The sequence below is a fragment of the Penicillium citrinum genome (genome assembly GCF_028827155.1).
Source record: "Penicillium citrinum strain IBT 23319 chromosome Unknown utg000005l:1.0-1900146.0:1.0-1900348.0, whole genome shotgun sequence".
NCBI lineage: Eukaryota > Fungi > Ascomycota > Eurotiomycetes > Eurotiales > Aspergillaceae > Penicillium > Penicillium citrinum.
Window position 1 is genome coordinate 768,129 of NW_026622690.1, and position 20,511 is coordinate 788,639.

The 20,511-nt window shown below is 46.9% G+C and overlaps 3 protein-coding genes across 3 annotated transcripts; 1 reads left to right on the forward strand and 2 right to left on the reverse strand.

Moving 5' to 3' along the window:
* Positions 1-6,552: 6,552 nt before the first annotated feature.
* On the forward strand, positions 6,553-6,795 carry N7469_006115 (uncharacterized protein; the record flags this gene model as incomplete). The annotated part of the gene is made up of 1 exon (XM_056645033.1): positions 6,553-6,795. The coding sequence occupies one exon, from the start codon at positions 6,553-6,555 to the stop codon at positions 6,793-6,795; it is 243 nt and encodes an 80-aa protein (XP_056500271.1).
* A 275-nt stretch (positions 6,796-7,070) lies between these two features.
* Positions 7,071-10,446, reverse strand: nut1 (putative RNA polymerase II mediator complex subunit Nut1; the record flags this gene model as incomplete). Its single annotated transcript, XM_056645034.1, has 6 exons — positions 7,071-8,197; positions 8,252-8,783; positions 8,836-9,342; positions 9,406-9,468; positions 9,522-9,772; positions 9,837-10,446. 6 exons carry the CDS (start codon positions 10,444-10,446, stop codon positions 7,071-7,073), a joined length of 3,090 nt encoding a protein of 1,029 aa, XP_056500272.1.
* An 878-nt stretch (positions 10,447-11,324) lies between these two features.
* On the reverse strand, positions 11,325-12,910 carry N7469_006117 (glutamate dehydrogenase; the record flags this gene model as incomplete). Its single annotated transcript, XM_056645035.1, has 2 exons — positions 11,325-12,661; positions 12,859-12,910. The coding sequence occupies 2 exons, from the start codon at positions 12,908-12,910 to the stop codon at positions 11,325-11,327; spliced, it is 1,389 nt and encodes a 462-aa protein (XP_056500273.1).
* Between the last annotated feature and the right edge of the window lie 7,601 nt (positions 12,911-20,511).

Consider the following 20,511-nt stretch of genomic DNA (forward strand, 5'->3'; position numbering starts at 1 on the left):
CATGGCTTGAGAACTATCTAGCGCCTTTTGCGCCTCTTCTTTGTTTTACCATGTAGTCTTCTTCCCATGAACATGGATGTTCATGCTGTGTAACCTCGTGGCATTTTTTTTTGCCGCGAACTGTGCGCTGCCGCGGTAAGACTGAGGCTGAGATCATGCATATGCCAGGTCCACCATCCAAAGTCTTGGACAGTCAATGAGTACCTGCAGCTAGAACAGATTTTTATGGCTGCAGTTGGATATTCAACTACTTTGATCTATTCACTCGTGTAACTACACCGATTGCTTTGTTTCCCTGTCCTACATACGGAGTGCATAGTATTCTCACTGTCAAAAACTCATAGGTGGACAACTACAAGACGCGATCTTGTTTTCACACAATAGTCTGTCTTTTCCCCGCGGCTGTCAGCTACGCCACATCGAGAATCCATGAACTTGTTACACAGTTAGACAAGATACATGAATTTTCAAACCCAATTCTTGATGTTCTTTAGTCATAGTAGATGAATTTCCAGTCACATACGTAAAAAACTACTGTAAGCACAAGCTGTAACTAAATACTTCGTATGTGTTTGTTGGATCATACATATGTGGATTCAAACATACTGTACTGAGTATATTGAGCTTGCGCAATGCCTTTGCCAATTTGTCGTGCAACTGGGGCTTGTGATGTCATTTGGAAGAATATTATACAGAATTGCCACTCAGGAATATAACATGCCCATGTTGTATTGTATTCAGTATGATAACAGCAAAATTGAGGAGAAGCCATAATATCGTCATACAGAACTGATCTCCCTAATGATGGACGTTCATATGTAGCTAGATACTTGGGAGTGTGTAGCCATGGTACGCTGGTGGATCATTGGGGAAGCTCTCCGTAGCTTGAGTTGTTATCGTAGCTACAACTAAAACTACCCCAATTGACCATCTTTTAGCACTCTATAGCCTAATCTGTACAGTATCCCGCGTGAGACTGATTGGAACAGATCATTCGTGGCTCACGGATTGCCTGAATCTCGTGAATATGTACACATAAGTACGGATCATGCAGTTAGATCTCACAGATCGTATCGGTATGGCGCAGGGTAATCGTATTAGATACTGTACGTACATACAACTGTATGTACGTATGTACATAGTACAACAGATCGTTATCAATACAAGGAATACCTCTAATACTTGAATACAATACACTTGGAACTAGCCGTTCGCTCCCGAAACCAAAAACCAACGGCCTCGAGTCGATTAATCGCCAAGACTTGAGGAAAGGGGAAGCTTCAGATGGGGACCACGATTCTCCACGCTGCATTCAAGATTGTATAATGATGAGCAAGTCTAAAAGCGCCGGAGAGGTATCCGTCAAGCCGTAGATATTAATTCTGACCGAAATGGTAATTCGGATTGGCCAACACGTCCCCGCGCAACGGCTCAACCGGTACTTAGTGAACGAAGGAATCGCCCTGCGCCTACGCCCCCTGTCCCTAATCCATGTCCATGGGGCCGCCACCGACAAGACCATCGAATTATCGATACCGTAGGATGATGGCTATATTTTCCATAGTTTGGCCGTCTCTTTCTCTATCCTTGTCGCCGGATCCCGACCGGAGACCAGCGCCAGGCGCTGTCATTTCTTTGAAAATGTGAGATCTCCATTTTTTGCCTCCCATTTGCCCCTCTCCACTTCGTAGTGAGTAGATGTATGGATACAGACACTTCTTAAGACTGTTCTCAAAATTGGACCTCCTTTTTGGCGCGGTTTTGGACTTTGGTAGCGCGGCCGGCTCGAGGTTCCGGAGTGCCGTCAGACAAAGCACTAGGGTCTCCTGGTGGGTATCTAGTGTGGAATTTTGTACTGCGCCGGTCAAAAATGAATGCTTCGGCGAGCTTCGAGATTCATTAAATCAAGAACCGTGATTCTCGATGCGATCATAGGATACCCACTTTCGTGCATTCGAGATGATCACCAACTATCTATCCACTGTGTACTGTACAAACTAACACTGCTATTTTCCAGGTGGAATTGGGCAACTCCTTCTTACATTAACTAGCAATAGCACGGAAGAGCCTTGCACCACGTCGGCAAATTATTGCAGAATGTCGAAAGTACGACATATAGCGTATAGTTTGCAAGAAAAATCGATAGTGCAACGTTCAGCGGGTTTAGGGTTACCGAAAGGGGACCGGGGGAGGGGAAGGTCGAGAATCGAGTCCAGAACACCCCCAAATAGAATGATGATCGTCTCCATATTGATTAGGGGGCGAATCTAGTGCCCTTTGAGAAAGAAAGCCCCGCGACACGTGAGAAAATTGTATGCGGGACTAAGGCATATGCCCTGTTCATACTTCCATACCCTTGTCGCCCCTAAATTGAAGGATCTGAAATTATTCGCTTGTAGCAGATGGATTTATTGAACGAACCACGCCAAGATCAAACATTACAGTGATTCTATATGTTGGACTTACCGGCAAAAGAGTACTCCGTATAAACCGAGGCAGTTGCTAGTTAACCAAAATGCCGGAGACATAGTGCCTGGCTGCTATATGCACATTCTCAATAGAGCGGCGTTGGTGCTATCGTTTAAATCAATGGTTCCAACAACTCCTCCAATTTAGTATTCGACGAAGGCGACGCCGTTGCTGCTCCCCTCTTCTTTCTTTGTTTGAGACGGGATACAGGGGCGTCTCCATGCATATCGGCTGTTTATCGTCATTCCGATAGTCCATGCTGTGCTCAGCAACGCGGGACAAGTCGCTGGAAATGGACGATCACCGCTAGATTTCCATGGTTCTGTTCGTTCCCCCACGAGCGCTCGTTCAGTTCTTTCTCACGGGCCAACTCTTGCACCATGCGACACCATTGTAACTCAGTCATGACCCTCTTTCCTAGGAGTGTACAACTCTGTACAGTATTGCCTTGGGGTGGATATCGTATACTATACGGAATAGTAGATTGAGTATAGTTTTTTTTAAAAGCCGAAGACCCGTTCGGCAACTCAGGGGAAACGTAACTGTATTACCGGGGAGAAAAAGAGTTTCACGCGAAGATTACACGTGGTAACCAAAGTTTATATTGTAGAAGTCTTAGGAAGGTAAATATCATTTACAGCTACTTACGAATACGCGTACGACTGAATTTATCGTTGCTTTTTGAATGGTGCGACCACTTGTAACTTACAAATGAGTCTAACCTTGAAATACAAGTCTTGACCCTCTTGATCCTATTTACTGAACTCGTCTCTATACTTAGCAAGTTCCGCCACTGGGACCTGGAGCTTGACGATCATGAGTGGCGACTTGAACTCGATCGCTCGGTGCATGCATGAAGCAGTGGGTAATTCGAACATCGAAGGTTCTTCGCTGCCTTTTCTTGGCTTCACAATCTAGGTATGAAGCATACTCATAAGGACCATTTATAACAACTTCAACCTTGGGCATACAGAAAATATACCTTGGTGTCTGCTTCTCCTTTTGCACATTCCTATTGCCTATCCATCTACGGAGTAGTTTGTTGTTTGAGCAACCGTGAAGCTAACCTAATGCAGATGCTTCATGTCATCGCGAACCAAGAGTTCGTTCTGGTGGAGCTTCATCGACGATCCAAGTGGATGCTTTTAGTTCACCGTCTGGAACCAACACCATTCAAGAAGGAAGATAGCAGCGGGTCTTGTTCGTTGCCTCCCTCGTGTATATATTAACTCTCCAGAATGAGCGAAAGCCTCCACTTTGCACTGCTGATCTTTTCTTAGCTGAGTGTCGGGAAATTTTCAGCTTTTTCACTAATCGTGACGAAATGTGAAGATATTGCATGAAGAAGGGGAGGGTCAGGCTATTTCTTCCCTTGTTGAGTATGACAATTCGACATCACCTGAAAATAATGGCCTCCCAAAAAACAAAATAAATGCAGGAACCATATCGTCAATTCCCCCCCGACAAACCCATCAAGGGAAAACAGCCCGCTTCGTCGGAATCGGGATCTGATCCGGCCCCATCACACCCTTTCCCGCGGTACCCTCCTCCCCACGAGGAGGAACAAGCAGATTTGCTCGAAAGGGGATTTCCTTGAATAGGATCTGCAAAACCCCCGGTCAAAGCTGGCACACGAGGTTGGTGACATGGTGATAAGAACGGCATATCACCAGCCGCTCTTGGCCAAATGCTAGCCCAGGAAGTCAAACGCGAAAAGATCTTCACGGGCGCAAAGTGTCCATCACCCGTGTGCCTGCAGAGTGCACGAGGTGCCGAAACTGCAGAAATCTCACGGTGAAGCTCAAAGTCTGGGTTGACCGCCGTCAAATCATGCAGTGAGATGCCTATTGGACGGGATGGGGTTCCCACTCCCGTGCGTCAAGAAACCAATGCCCAAAGCTGAACAGTCTGAAACTCTAGGTTTGTTCGGTGGGTTAGTCAACGCCGATTTCTCGGTGCCGAAACTGTGATTCTCTCTCATTTAATTAAGGTATATTTCGTGTTGTTTTTTTTGCCTTCTTCGAAGAAGACGGGAGTCAATCAGACTCAGAAACTTCGGGTGTACGAACTCAATATGAATATTCGTCATACCCTAATAGAGGGGGGTTCCGGTCTGTCGGGACACTTTCTAAATGACGATGGGCGTGGCTGAACGCTATGAAAGGTCTAGAAAAAGAAAGTATCAGACACCGTCGAAGTCTACTGACGAACACTTGCTACCCAGGTGATCCTTCAACAACTGACGGTCGATCTCCGGTGTCTTTTTGTATTCCGAGAACAGGAAAGGGGGAAGCGAGGAAATATGTTCCACGCGAGTGAATGGCCTGATCGCAAGATGGCTTTTCTTCATCTCGTCAATGGGTCTCATAGGTCCCAATAAGGAAGGTCAATTGGTTTCTCTGAGCTCCAAAAGCTACGGCCCGCCCCCAATATCTTCAAGCCGTCCTCGCACGGATTCAGCGGGCTCAGTGTCCACCAGGGGCCGGCACGTTGTGGCCCATGTTCTTTTTCTACTGCTAAAATTCCGCATGTTCTCCTGGCCCGCACGAGTGGGACCCGATCCTTCGCGTTTAGAACGGAGTAAGTATATGGGTACCGTGAACCATATAATTGGAATTCAGGAGCAAACTAATCGAATCTGCCTTGCTCGTCTAAGCGACCAAACATGTACTACATACTATCTACAGTTCTAAGAATACTCAGAACGAGTACAATAGCAAATCGTATTAAAACGAATGTCGGATTATTTCCGTGTCATGGTGTCAAGAGACTAGCGTAAGTGATTTCGCTCAGCAATGTGCCAGGTACAATTGTAAGTTCAAAAGCAAATAATTTACAGATCTCAACAAATTGAGTACCTTGAAAGTTGTACTATGTAAGATTACAAAGTATAATGTTTTCTGTCAAATGTGAACACACTCAAGTCATTATAGCAGTACTGGTAGTCGGAAGTATGTGAACCCCCATCATGAAGGTTGGAAGTGTTCTATGTGATGGCATCCCATAGAACAAGAAGCAGTAGTCACTTCTCTTACAGAATACTTGTACAATAAATAGTGTGGTCGCTAATGGTTAACGGACCACTACTCACGATATCTTCCAAATCACCGTTCACTTGCCATTCAAAACATACAAAATGTAATATGTTCCAGGCGTGTTTAACTTGGTTTGCATGTGGAACTTGAATACGATGTATATACATATGCATCATCCCTGGCGTTTGACTCAAATACTTCAATCTTGACTGTAGTACGTATTTACCAAACACGAGTACTTTCTCGAATGGCATGAAACTCTAGGTACGAGCGAAAATTGCACTCTATTTCTGAAGTATGTACTTATGTACATAGGCCGCGACGGCAGAATATCTCAATAGTGAGTGCTACTAGTTTTAATAGTAAAATGTCAAAGACGTTACACATAGATGTGCGTTGACAGCTCACAAATCAAAAGTACCGATGCACAAACCTTATGATGGTTTGCAAATTGACGAGGCTTTGTTTTGTTCCAAATAGAACACCTCGCATTTAACAAAAGCTTTTATGATCGAACATGTCAATTCAATACCCCTTGCATCCTCCGCCGGACCAAAACGCCTGCCATCTTCGTAGGTGGAAGCCCCTCGCAAACATAGCGAATGATAGATTTGATCGTTTTGGCGTTATGAGATCCAAAGGGCCAAGTCTTACGTTTGTGAAGTATCACCGTATTACATTTAGAGACTGTAACTCTAAGTGGAGGGCATAGGGTGTTGAGGTGCTGCCCTCGATTTTGATAGACGCGTCGCGCTGGAATTCTTCACGCCTCGAACGATACCATCCGATCCAAATTCCATTGGAATGCGGGTAAACAAGATGCCCCTACGGACGAGTATAATAAGAATCATTAACATCTTGTATTTTACCCGAAACCAAAGCACTACTATAGCAGTACAATAAGTACCCGCTCTTCTAGTACAAGATTAGTTGTTGAGGTACGAACAGCATTGAAGATAGTAACGCTTCAAATGATAGCAGCAACTCCGTTTAACCGAAATAATATCTGACATGCCGTTTACCCAGTGCCGTCATCCTCAACATCACAATGAAGCTCACTACTATCTTTGCCGCCGCAACCTTCTCCTCTTTCGTCGCCGCCGCCCCAGTCGGAGGCAAGCGAGCACTTATCCCTAAGCCAATGGATCTCATAGAGACGATGTACCCGCACTCTGGTCTTCCTAAACTGACCATGAAGCTCGAGAAAGAGCTGAATCTTTGTATGTTCGGACAAAAATCATTCTTTTGGAGTCGGTATCAACTGACACATTTCGCAGAAATGATGATATAACGACCAACGAGACCTATACAATAAATGATGCATGGATACGTTCTGGGCAGACCTCAGACTTCCGAGATCTAGAGATCTCGGAAGTCTGAGGTAGTATTAAACCCTCTCCATTCCCTCTAGCCCTAGAGGGAATGGAGAGGGTTTAATACTGCAATTGTGGCCTTGGCCTTTTTACTACTACGCAGCTTGACTGCTAATCTACTTCATTGATATCCAAATATACCCCACCAAAATAAGGTCTGCATCATGATTGTATACCTCAATGATACTAGTAATCAAAACATTCCCTCCATATCCAGATCGAGGAACTCAGGGTTCCCGACGGCCATGTCTGCCGCGTTGAGTACATCGTCGATGGCATCCATCCCTGTAGTATCCATGCCAGTATCACCAACACCCAAACCTAAATCCTGTCCCACCCCAACACCACCATCCATACCGGCAGCAGCAGCAGCAGCGGCTTTGTCAAGCATGTCGTTAATATTGTCCGAATTATCCTCACCAACTCCACCATCACCTACATCACCAGCCGTAGGTTCAAGATCCATGCGATCCTGGCCGTCGACACCACCGAGATGCATGTTCTGAATGATGTTGCTGACGTCGATATTAGAGACCTGGGATGGAGGTGCCGCCAGAACGCTAACGCGGCGCCAAAGCCGAACAATCATTTCCGCGCGTACGGGGTCCTTTTCGGAGATCTTAGGCACATTGTCATGCTGGAGCGCTAACGAATCCCTGAGCGAGAGAATTGGACAACGAGGTAACGCTTCCTTGGTTGAATCGACAGGCTGGCAGCAATTCTGGTCCACGGCAAAGGACTCGGCCATAGGAGCGCACACAATCGTCGCAGCGATATCAAGAGCTACGTCGAGGTTACCCGTTTCTGCTTGATGTTTTAGCTCGTCAAGCAACGCAGCAAGGACTCGCGTGGATCCCAGGATACGGATGCAAGCGAGTATTTGGCGATGCGTGTATGATTGTGGCTGCATGGCCATTTCAGAGCTGGTACTCCAAAGGACGAGTGCTTGTAATGTGTTTCGGATGCTGCCTGGGAGACCTCCGGCTGGTTGTGCGGCCCAATTGTCAAGTTCAGAGCGATGCGAGCTGCCCACGCGTCGGAAAGAGAGGTATGGATCGAGCGCATCCAAAATGGGCTTGATATCTGTTCTGGATTGGTGTCTTGTGCGGACATCTTTCAATTGCTCTTCAAGTGGGCGTGCAGTTATGTTTAGAACAGTCTTGTGAATTGCCTGGGCCTCACCAGAGATAGAGCTGGGCTTGACCAGGGAGAGAAGAGCTTTCAAAGGGATTGCTGGGTCAGTCTCTGACTCCCAGAGATGATTACCAAGCCAACCGAGACCTACTACCAAAGCAGGAAGCAAGAAAGGTTCCAAAAGGTCTAATAAAGTTAGCGAAATGACCGGATCATGGAATCTCACGAGGATTTTCTTACATTCAAAACCTCCCTTCACTGTATCAAAATCCAATTTGCCTGATTCGCAGGCCCCAAGGCTTTGGTCAAATAGTGTCGCCACAAGCAGATAGAATTCCTGGGGACTGCAAGATGACATAGTCTCTTCGTTGATGCCTTCCGCAATGAATAATGCTGTGATCCACGAACCAAGATCTCTATTCTGTTTCTCGCTGAGGTCGCTCAATTTCTGACTGCGAACACCCCGATCGAACAGCTGTACCAGGAAAGAACTGTTGCTTGAGATTCCAATATCAGAGGGACTCAAGTCATAACGGTATTTGAACGCAAGGACAAGCAGCAGAATGCTACCAAATTCATCGTAGACGAGTTGATTCTCGCCCTGCTCTTCATCCCAGCGCCACGAGTCTAAAAGGGCACATAGAGGCTGCAGAACTTGCTTCGCCGTCCGGAACAGTAAGATCACATCTAAGGCTTGTGGTCGTCGTGAAAGGGAATTACAGATGCCCTTGAGGGTCACTGTTTCTTTTTGATGGCAAAGCCCATACATGACCTGAGATTGTTAGCTAGATGCCACACGAACGGACATCTTAGTTGAAGCATACCTCAGTCACAGCACGAACGATCGCACCCGCGTTGCCTTCCATCGATTCAATTTCGCCAATTAATTGATCGGCTCGTTCGAGATTGGTGGTTATTTGGGGAACAAGATCGTCTTTTTGGTATGGACCACCGACAGGCAAGGTTTGCATTGGATTCTCTCCTAAGAGACGCTCAATGCTGGACTCTGGGATGAGCCTGTGATTCGCACACGCAAAAAGGAATTCTTGTCGAGCATCGGAGAGGATACTGCTGCCTTGCATTGAAAACATTTGAGAAAACGAGGGGAACGCATTAGGGTCGAGTCGACTAAGTGCCTGGGTTATGCACATTTCTATTGGAATTGGAACCATAGATGCCGTTGTCATAGCCGAAAACAGCGCTGGAAGCTTGTTTACCAAAAAGCTGCGGAATAGAAACATGGTCCTGCCTGATTCGTTACGATTGACGCCGTTCGATAGAACGTCAAAGGCGGCTGTGATCATCTCTGAGATAAGAATTTCTTGGTGGTCCTGCAAAATTTAGTATCGGAGCAGAGGCCAAGTACACAAGGCTGAAAGTTTCAATAAGCCTACCTCATAACGATTTGTTAGGAAGTTGATGAGAACGGAGTCATCCACCAAGGGACGTCCGACAAGCTAAAATCAGATTAGTATGTGATCCTCACTAAAGAGGGATTCTGAGACCATACCATAGAATTGAGATATACGTAGAGCCCAGCTCTAGTGTTGATGATAGGACCATCGATCACAGAAGTTTCAAAATGGAGAGAATTGACATTCAGCCCATCGATTTCGGAATTTCCCAGGTTCTTGGAAGGCTGCTGGCCATAGAGATTGAACTCTTTCTGGAGTGCATCGAGCCGATGACGAAGAGGCAATGATACGTCCACACAGATCGGCAGGTAAGAGGTAATAGATTGCCCAAGCTTAACTTTCAAGCCTAGGAGAAAAGGCGGTTGTCAATGAGGTGTGCGATATTAAAAGTAGATATTTGAATAGCATACCTTGATGAGCACGATCAATCCATGTGCTAGTGAGCGCATCTATACCTTTGGAAGTATTAAATAGAGCAGCGAGGAGAATTCCAACCGATTCAAAGAGCGAAACCGCATCGGGGTTACTCATCAAGCCACTCGCCTGTTGCATTATATCAAGATTTTCATTATTCCAAGAAACAACAGCTTCGATCCACCCGGCAGCAGCAGCGAAAAGATCCGCTGCCTCGGTAATGGTCCGGGGTATGGCACCAGTGGAGACGGCCATCATAACATCTTGAATGACTTTTATGTCGGTCATGAGAGTCGAAGACTTAGACTTAGATTCAGCAGTCCCCCGAATAGATGAATGCTTCAAGAGACTTGTCAACGCCGCTGATGGCTTCACTTGGCCGACCTTACAAAGGCCATCGACGTACACGGGCAACAAGGGGTCCCACGAGACACTCGATGTCGCGCGGGCTCCCAGGAGCAGGTCCAGAAGCTCATCTTCTTTGACAGGAGACCGATTCAGCATCAACTTCGATAGACCCTTGAATTCGTCCACATCTACTCGTTGCGACAGACAACGGTGGAGGAATGTCCTCCACCGATCTGAGTTTGCCTCGTCCGGCAGCATTGCGGGGACCTACTGGGCATACCAGAATTATACGCAACCCTGTAGTTAAAAAAGATATACCTCAAATAGCCACAGCGACAATTGGCATCTTTGTCGCTGTGTATGAAATTGATCTCCAATTGAGCGGAGGAGGCGATTGTTTGGCTGGATGTCACGTGTGACGGATTATCACGTGGAAACACGTGATATCTTAGTATAGCATGGATTAGTTAACAAGTCAAAGAAATTACTCGAACGGAAAATTATTTGGATTTGAGAAAGCTTTTACGTGGGAATCCATTGTCATCGTAGTAGTAATCAGCGACACGAATATCCTGTTGGATCAACCTTCGTCAGCGGAGAACAAGGAAAATCATAGCGATCTTGGAAAAGTAACTAAAATGTCGGGAACTACATTTGAAAGCTTTTGCCAGTCTCGTATGAACAATCAGGTCCTTCTAGTGATAGTCAATGACCAAAATGATGATACTCCTACTATAAGAATTAGAAAATAAAGTTGAACTTATTCAACTTGACCTCAAGCAATGGATTTCAAAAGTCGAGTATCATTGCATGAAGACGATAATGTATCTGTGTACGGCATGTTTCGTTAAAAGCGTATTTCTACTCAATTTCACGGGGAAGCTAGTTATTTAGAATGATTCATTGAATTTCATTATCATCACGACGATCCCATCAAAAACAAAAAGCATGCTGAAGAGGGAATATCATCAAATGCATCACAAAAAGAAGTAAAAACCAGCGCCTCTATCCAAACCCGCTGACAAAAGTAAACTATAGACATGAAGAGAAGAAATGCATCAACCCATGAGGGCAATCAATCATCTTTTGCTTTTGGTCTGATTTTGAATCCCAGAAAAGACGAAAGCGGGACTGATTTACCACCAGTCACCGTGGTCCTTCATGGCCTCAGCAACCTTGGTGAAACCAGCAATGTTGGAACCAGCGACCAGGGAAGGCAGGGAGCCAGCGGCAGGAGTGACATACTCCTGAGCGGTAGCAAGACCGTTCTTGAAGCAGTCCTCCATGATACCCTTCAGGCGGGAGTCAACCTCCTCAGTGGTCCAGCTGACGCGAGCAGAGTTCTGAGCCATCTCAAGACCAGAGACAGCGACACCACCGGCGTTGGCGGCCTTACCGGGAGCGTACCAGATGGCGGCAGCGCCGGCGTTAGCCTCACGGTGAGCCTCGAAGACATCGATGGCCTCCTGAGTGGAACCCATGTTGGAACCCTCGGCGATGAACTTGCAGCCAGCGTCGATGAGAGCCTTGGCCTCGTCGCCGGAGACCTCGTTCTGGGTGGCGGAGGGAAGAGCAACGTCGATGCGACCGACGATGTTGGTCCAAGGGCGGGCACCGGGGATGTACTTGAACTTGGAGGCGAAGGCGGAGGAGGTAGCAAGCTCGGAGATCTGCTTACGCTCGACCTTGATGGCGGCGATCTTGTTGATCTCCTCGGGGGTGAAAGAGCCCTCCTCGGAGCTCAGGACGAGAGCACCCTGGGAGTCGGAGAGCGAGATGACAGAGCCACCAAGCTCAATGACCTTCAGAGCAGCGTACTGGGCAACGTTTCCGGAACCGGAGATGGCAACACGCTTGCCGGCGAAGGACTCCTTGCCGCCGGAGGCGTACTTGATCATGTGGTCGACGTAGTAGACAACACCGTAGCCAGTGGCCTCTGGACGGATGAGAGAACCACCCCAGCTGCCACCCTTACCGGTAAGAACACCCTCCCACTGGTTGCGGATCTTCTTGTATTGGCCGAACATGAAGCCGACCTCACGACCGGTGACACCGATATCACCAGCGGGAACGTCAGTGTCCTGGCCAATGTGCTTGCACAGCTCAGTCATGAAAGAGACACAGAAACGGCGGATCTCGTTGTCAGACTTGCCCTTGGGGTCGAAGTCGGAACCACCCTTTCCACCACCCATGTTCAGACCAGTCAGAGCATTCTTGAAGATCTGCTCGAAACCGAGGAACTTCAGGATGGACAGGTTAACGGAGGGGTGGAAACGGAGACCACCCTTGTAGGGACCGAGGGCAGAGTTGAATTGAACACGGAAACCGCGATTGATCTGAACATTGCCCTTGTCATCCTCCCAGACAACGCGGAATTGGACGACGCGCTCGGGGACGGAGACAACCTGCAGGGCCTTGCGGTACTCAGGCTTCTTCTGGAAGAGAGTGGAGTTCTCGAGGGTGGAAGCAAGCTCTATTGGGAATGTGATTAGCTATGAGATCCACTTGCCGACGAAGCCGATATGTAGAGCCGATAGTGTTTCCGTAGAGCTAGCTAGCTAGCTACAGTCTAGTAGCCCTAGCAAAGCCCTATGGAGGGGTAATGGAGGGGCAAAGATAATTTTTCTTGAGGCTATCGGAATATAGTGAAGGAAATGCGCGAAGACGTACCCTTGTAGGCCTGCTCGAACTCGGGCTCGTGGGGGAGGTTCTGGGCGGTCATTTTGAATATTATAGGATTTGAGTTTACTCTTTTGAACGGAGGGGTATAGATGCAATTAGAGATGTAAAGAAGAGTAAAGACCAGATGAGTTGAAGAGAGAAACGGAAGTTGACGGGGGAGAAGTAGAATTATATACAGGACGGAGCGGAGACCTAAGATTGGGGGGGGGGGGTCCAAGGCACAAGAGCCGGAGTCGGACGGACAAGAATTGGAACGGGGAAACACTCAGCAGGTCGCAGCAAGAATACGGAGTGCTACTATGGTAAATCCTGGAGTTGGCATGTAGAAGATTTGCCATGCAGCGTTGCACGACGCGCCCAGGGGAAAAGCGCACCAATGATTTCCGTGGGAAGAACGTCCGAAGTTCGGGGCCCACTCAGTTGGTTTATCTTATGCGTTAAGTCACAGATTGCTTATCTGGTGCTGGTGGCGATGCATTTGGAGTTACAGTCCAATAACTACTGTACATAAGCTAACTAGCAACGGAGTACGTACAGTATGTACAAGAGTAGCTATGACACTCTAGTCGATCCTCTGCTCGTTCCGTGTTATATTCGTGACTTTGCTTCTGCCCACTATATTTTCATTCCTTTGCCTCCCATCGGATCGGTCCTCTCCGACGTAACCCGGAAAAGGCTAGTACGATGCGGAGAAGTGCATGATGCAGAGATGCTCACTCGATGATAATCAGACATTGACTTGAACTATAGTTTGTAAGACAGTAGAATAGACTAGAGATTTGAGTTTATACCATCTACACCCTTTGACTACCTCGTTCATCATCAATGCATCCACTAAATTCGACTGGATGGAATTGAACCTCCGCCCGGGAAACCCTAATCACGTGACACATGCAAACGGCATCGCCCCATTTGGCTGGTGCGGCTCCACCACCTTATCTGAGGTTGGGTTTTTATTTTTCAATTTGCTTTGCTCACAGGAATTGGCCCATAGGACACTCGTCTTTATCAGGTACTCCTCCTTTCCTCCCCGCCTTCGGGTGCTGCAGGAATCGGCAGATTCTCTTATTCGATTCCATCGGCTCACCGGCACCCCAGACTCGGCTTTGATCTAATTCAACTTCCGTCATGAAGGCCGTTCACTGAGGAGGGGTCGAGGGGTGGTCGAGGAGGGGTAAATTCTTTCTTGTTGTACCATGTCGATCGTATGATTTTGCTACACAAACACACGGGCATAGTCATGGGTATTTTGTCTTCTACATAATAGAGTCTGCAGCATAGTATCAAGCATGCTTTAAATTAATCAAAGATTCTAATATTCCTCGTGTAAAAGATTTCGCTAGCCGAGTGCTTGCAGTGCTGACCGGCTAAACCTATAATTCTTCCAATATTTGCAAGCCAAGAGCCCCGTCGCCCGCGGCTCAGGCACGCCGCCCGCGCCAAGATTCAACCCTATTTGCCATCCCGATCGTCGGGCCCCAGAAAGGTGCTTTTGCGAAGCGTAGGGACACGTAGCTGTTTAGAAATCTGAGATACCCAAAAAGCCTTATACGAAGTACGACGTGATATGAGGAAACAGTGACCAAATCATAATTATAATTCGCGGCACCGGCGTCCTGCACATCGCTGCACAATTGTCCAGGGAGAATCTAACTCTCGTCACATCATTGGATATGAATATAGTCGTGCAGGACATATTGTAGTCCTCCCCACTTTGGTCCTCCCCGCACTGTACAGTAACTTTTCCATCATTGGATGGATGAGGACTCCTCCATGGTTTTTATTGCTGATCAAGATGATCGTAGGACCAAAATTTAGTGAGCTTCATGGCTGTGCTCGGTCATACGGATCACATCCCTCTTTCTGAGATCATCTTAGCATCCATGTACACGTAAACCAATTTCATCTAAGAATCTTTTCATTTGAAACAAATCGACAGTACTTTGAGTTCGAGTCTCATCACGAACACCCCCGGACCCGCCCCCAGTCCAGTATTATTTCTAAATTCCCTGAAGTACCAATGCACGGCCGCTTCAGGGCTTAGCTATCCGAAAACCGGAGTCGACTCCATGGGGAGCTGCAGCTGCATTCTGCACCTAAATTTTAGGCTCGAACAAGAGTAAGCAAGGAGAAGACTCGTTGGGTACCTTGGTCATTGCTCAGAGAGCTTCACTGCCACTCCGATATAGATCCGATGTTGGTTAAGCTTTAAACTCCATTAAACTTGAAGCAGCTAGGGCTCTCGGCCTTGCCTAATTCGTATAGCGCATCCAGTCGAAAGACCTTATCAATCTCCGGACACTAGGATTTGTGTTTGAATTTGTCACGCTTTGGAGAACAGCCTGTTGCACATAAAGTTAACTTGTGCGCCGTTGTACTCTTCACGCGTTGTTCATGGGTGATAATAGTTTACTAGTACGGGAGATTACTAATTTTGATATGTCGTACATAGTACAGTTCTCCTGGATCTCTGGACATAAGATAAATTCTAGGCTCGATTGGTGTTAGTTTATCTTGTCGTTGAAATAAGGTGCTCTCGCGTGTTTTATGCATGGTGTCAACCTGCTCAATTTGTAATGCCACTGTGCGCAACTTCAAGTCGTTGTAAAAAACACCAGGTTAACCTATGCGTATTTATATTCAATGAATGACTGCATCAATTGATAATTCTATCATCGATTCATTGGAGGTATGTAATTCACCATGGTTTTTTTTTTTTCGCAATGAAGGAAGTCCTAACACTGCGTACACTTAGTACCCGTAAGCCTGTGCCTAGTCGCTAGCACATGGTACTCCGCGTTATGGTCAAGGATTCCACTTGACCTAAATTTGAAGTGTAGTATATAAATGTCAATGTACTAGTACTATGAGGACCGACGGTGATAGTAGATGACCCATGATATAGACAGCCTGCTATACTTTGTACATGAATACACTGGAATACCGACAGGCAAATAAACAACCAAAATACTAATGATCACAACACTTCTCAGGCTTCTAATATTGATCAAGATTTGGTACATTATATGCACGAAGTAGTTTCAATGTCCAGACCATCAGAATCCACAACAAATGCTGGAACCATCCCCACCCTAGCCAGACTCTTTAGCGCCAGCAAGCTCCATGTACCCCAGATCGCGACAGACCTCCACTAGAGAGATAAGTATATCAAGACAATAAGATTCCAATAACGGTATGACCAAAACATCTTCCCTTTTAATTTCACTACCAGTGTTCCCGCATATACACAGCATATTCCCTCCTACCACACAGCCGCAGTGGCTTTTTCCTCCTTTCCTCTCCTCTCCGCGGAAGCCAAGAGGGCATCGGCGGTCTCCGCCAACACTCCACCCCCGACCCCTCGAATAATAATAGGAAGAATATTACTCGACTGTTTCCCTATCTGAGGGGCTGCACTCAGCTCCCGCTAATGCCCGATGATATGACGATGAAAGCTAGTACGGAGTGGCACATGTCTAAGTGTTCTAACATGATCATCAAACATGTACTTTTCCCGGCCGAGTCGGGCGATAATCTTTGCAGCGAAAGCGTTGCATATATAACCATACTTTGGAGTAAGGAGTGCTACCTATACTAGGTGGTATAACTTATGCTACCGACATACATAGGTAATAGTTGGGCAGCATAGTATGCTGTCCGCCATGGAGATACTAACATAGTATTATTATGTATGTGCGTCGGTGGGAGCAATCATTTGGAATCCATGCGGCATCCGACCGCTTGATTGATATATATAATCCAGTCCACAGATGCAGTCATTACCTTCGGCTTAGAGCTATGGGGATCGCTGTGGAGTTGGCGACTGTGCTGGCAATGGATGTACAACCGGAGGTGATAGATCACATCGCGAAGATCTCGTTCGCTTATGTACTGTACGCGCTCCGCACTTACAGTAGGATCGCTCGGTCATGAGCTAGATACAGTATACAGGTTGTATTTCTACTTGCGGCACAGACTAACGGGGCACTATATGCATAGGGTAAGTATCGCGCGGCTGGGACTGAAAGGAAGATTGCGGTCAGTCTGCTGTGCCTGTACGATATGGCTGCGGACAAATGCTGTCCTCTAGGTGCACCGACGCCGCTACTGATTTTGATAAGCCAAGAAGAGAATAAAAGATAAGTAAGAAAGACTGCCATTATAAGCTCTGAGAGGAAAGTATCTTATGAAGTTTTCTGGTCATTCAAACCAGACCTGCATGCATCATGGTGTAGAATTCAACCCAAGAGACCTCGAGAACACCGAAGATCTTATTGGAGCATAAAGTTATTCGAATACCGCTACGATTTGTAAAGTAAGTACAGTGCGACCGGCAGAGTTTAAAATTTGGTTATAGGTCTATAGTTCTCGACTCCTTCCAGTGGGCACCAGCTCAAAACTAGATTGACATTGGATTATACTTGAATACTCGTATACTTATATACTCCATACTTCGAGTCCGACCAAGGGAAATATTATCGACTTGATTCCCGAATAACGCCTGCCTCATGTTTTGCAACTTACTAGTATTACCACTAGTCAGTGCTTAGCGCCTAAAAACCCCTGGAACTAGATCATCAACTAGCCCTGAGCACGAGAATGCGAACATTGGGCTTCAAGCTCCATCCACCCGATTTCTACCCAAAGTCACTAGAAGTGCCACCTTGTGGAGGCTATTATTGTGCCTTGTAGCCGAAACAGGCATAGACCAAGGCGCTCAGCGTCGAAGGATCTGCCTTGCTCCATGATAGCCATCGTGCATATCCTGGAACGCGGCCCGCAGCCGTGCAGAGCGTATCGCCGTGTTGTCTTGGATTTGTTAACTCTGATTTGTACTTCGTACATTGAGTAGACAAAGAATTATTTTGCTTCACTTGCGTTCGAGTTTTCAAAGGAAGGACTACGCGATTCATTCCTTTTCAGGATCAGTTACGTACTATGATAGGGTTAGTTTCTCGGGGACTTCGGAACATTCAAAGGAGCCAAAATCGGAGCCAACCTGGCCCCCGATCAAATGTAGACCCCATACCTGTCAAGTGGGATCTGAGTGGGCCTCAACATCTCCGCAAGTGGCAAATTGAAGGAAAGGACAGGCATGGGGTCGGCAGGTTTATTGGCTTCAGGTCGAATGGGGCTCGAAAGCCGTAAGGAAAATGTCCCTTCAATGACCGAATACATTATACTCTGAGAGTAGAAAAAAGAGGGACTAAAAAATAGAGTCCGGAGTAGTTCGGTGATGCTGCCGTTGTTCAGCATTGTGTCCGTGCTAAACAAGAAATCAACTACCCAATCCCCTGGGTCTGAGCACTTGCATTTCGTGCAGCTGGACCCGCCGCATCTCGACTCCAGAAAAGGGGAACCCCCCCATAATCCACCTCTCCATTTCTCCTCATTGTACACTGTATGTACTTAGTCGCCGGGATTCAGGGTTAGGCTAGACCGAGGCTCCCACGCGACTCGTAATAGATGTGGAACGAAAATCGTTGATCATTCTTGTCACCTTCTCGTCCGGGAAGCTGTGCGATTGGGAGAGGAGTGAGGCTCCGCCAAGGGGCAAGGAAAGGGAAACAATTGACACTGCTCAAGCCGTGGTCCCTGCTTTTCGCGCGGTTTGCTCAGCGAGATCTTCGATCATGACTAGTGACGCCATCTCAAGCGCCTCGGGGGTGACGGTTTCAAAATTCGGCGGCGCTGAACGGTTCCCTGGTGGCGATCTTACAGGGGTCAGAGAAATGCGGCTGGTGTGGGCGCCTGTTCCTTGCACAAGCCCGTTCAGCAGGCCCCAGTCAAAGTGATGTGCCCTATAAAAGCACGTATCTAGTAAGATCTTTCGGACCTTCTTGGAGGGGCGCCACGCGTGATCCCAAACTAAGCTATCGGTTCTTTGGCGTCTTCAAGGAATACCCAGGACTGACTACCTCACTGGGTCCAATTGTCGTGTGTGTTTCGCCCCCTAGACTAAAAGCCCTAGGCTCAAAGAATTAGAAACACGGATCGGCAGTTCGCCGAGGATTGAGTGTAGTGTATCGTAAATTGAAGGTCGAAACCAGCCACAAAGAGTCTCAATATTGATGTGCAGAAGTTGGACATATCGTAATACGTCAAGGTGTATGAAGTGGGGAGGTTTTTATCTGACCAGTCGTATTTTATGCGCCCGAAACTGCTTATAATGTGTACCAGCAAGTGTCCTCGTGGTCCAATTGATTCCAATCATGACCAGACACCTTGCAGTAGACAAGCTAGATTTGGATATGATTGGATAATCGAACAAGATAGCCCCTTTTCAGACATTATTGAGCGAGGGAGGCGAGGTCAAGAATAGCGGGGTGATTTCATGAGAAAATGGAGGGAAAAAATCAAAAGGGAAAAAAAAAGAAAAAATGGAGAAAGTGAAGCGGCATCCGAATATCCAAAAGGAGGGCAAGGAAAAGGAGTAGTGGATAGAATGATTATTGGAATCGGCACCGTCTTGATGTCTCGGACCAATAGTATTGGAGAAATGGACGACGAGATCTCTTTAATATATGCAAAGTTGACCGCAAGGATGCAGCCTTACTTATGGAGAATCCAAATTATCCCACTGTTGTGAATTAGTTGAACCTTGGTACCGAAAAATGCACAGCCAATGCATTAGTTAGTAGTTATACTGCATCTATAAACAGTACTGCAACACTCGTGAAGCAGAAAAGTCCAATTGAATGCAGATAGATGAGTCTATACTATATACTATACATCTCGCTGCGGTATGAAGATATATTGCATGCAATTCCATCTCCCCCCAAAGCTTACTTAGGCATCAAGTCCGAACGCCACTACGAACCAACACGATATGTCCTTGTACCGGGACTGTCTAGATCGATCCCGTATCCACATCTGACCCGTGGACAACAAGATCTAAGGGACGATGGACCTGATCCCAGTAATTGGCCTGACCGGATAGACCCGTTCTGATGGATCCGATTGAAACCAAAAATACTCCGTATACATTGAATCCACTCTCCGCACGATTTCTTGCCTTTTCCTCTTTTTTCCCTCTATTTTTCTTTCTATGAACGTTCCAGAATAAAGTTTCTACTCTACGATTGCCGCTGGACTTCATACTTCTCCCTAGTTTGTCCTACCTTTCACCTCTTCTTCTTCTTCTTCTTTTTTTTCCCTTTTCCTCCTACCTTTTTTTTTCGGCGGTCCTTCTTGTCTTTTCTCACCATGTATGTCTACGATTCTTCTTCATTTGCCTCATAAGTTCCCCTCAATGGGTCCTTCATTATCCACCATCATCATCCATCACCCACATATCCCCTTACCTACGAGGTTCTTGGGCTGCTTGCCTCGATGACCTTCATCTGATGTCCGTCAAAAAGTCCCAATCTGGCCGAGGACTCGGGGCCATCAGAGATCTATTCCGCTCTGCTCCCCCGCCCGCCCCTGCTACCCCTGCCTCCCGCCGCCGCGTGTCCGTTTTGGTCCGTCGAGGTAGGGATCTTTTCTTGAACAAGTAACATCCCCCAATTCCCCCATCATTGCTTTACCCTTTTGACTACTTCCCTTGCGTGGGATCGTGTGCGGACAACTGGGGGCGGAGGCGAGATTTAACCCCGCCGAGATACCCAACGAGGTGCAGCCATTCTTTATCTTCATCTT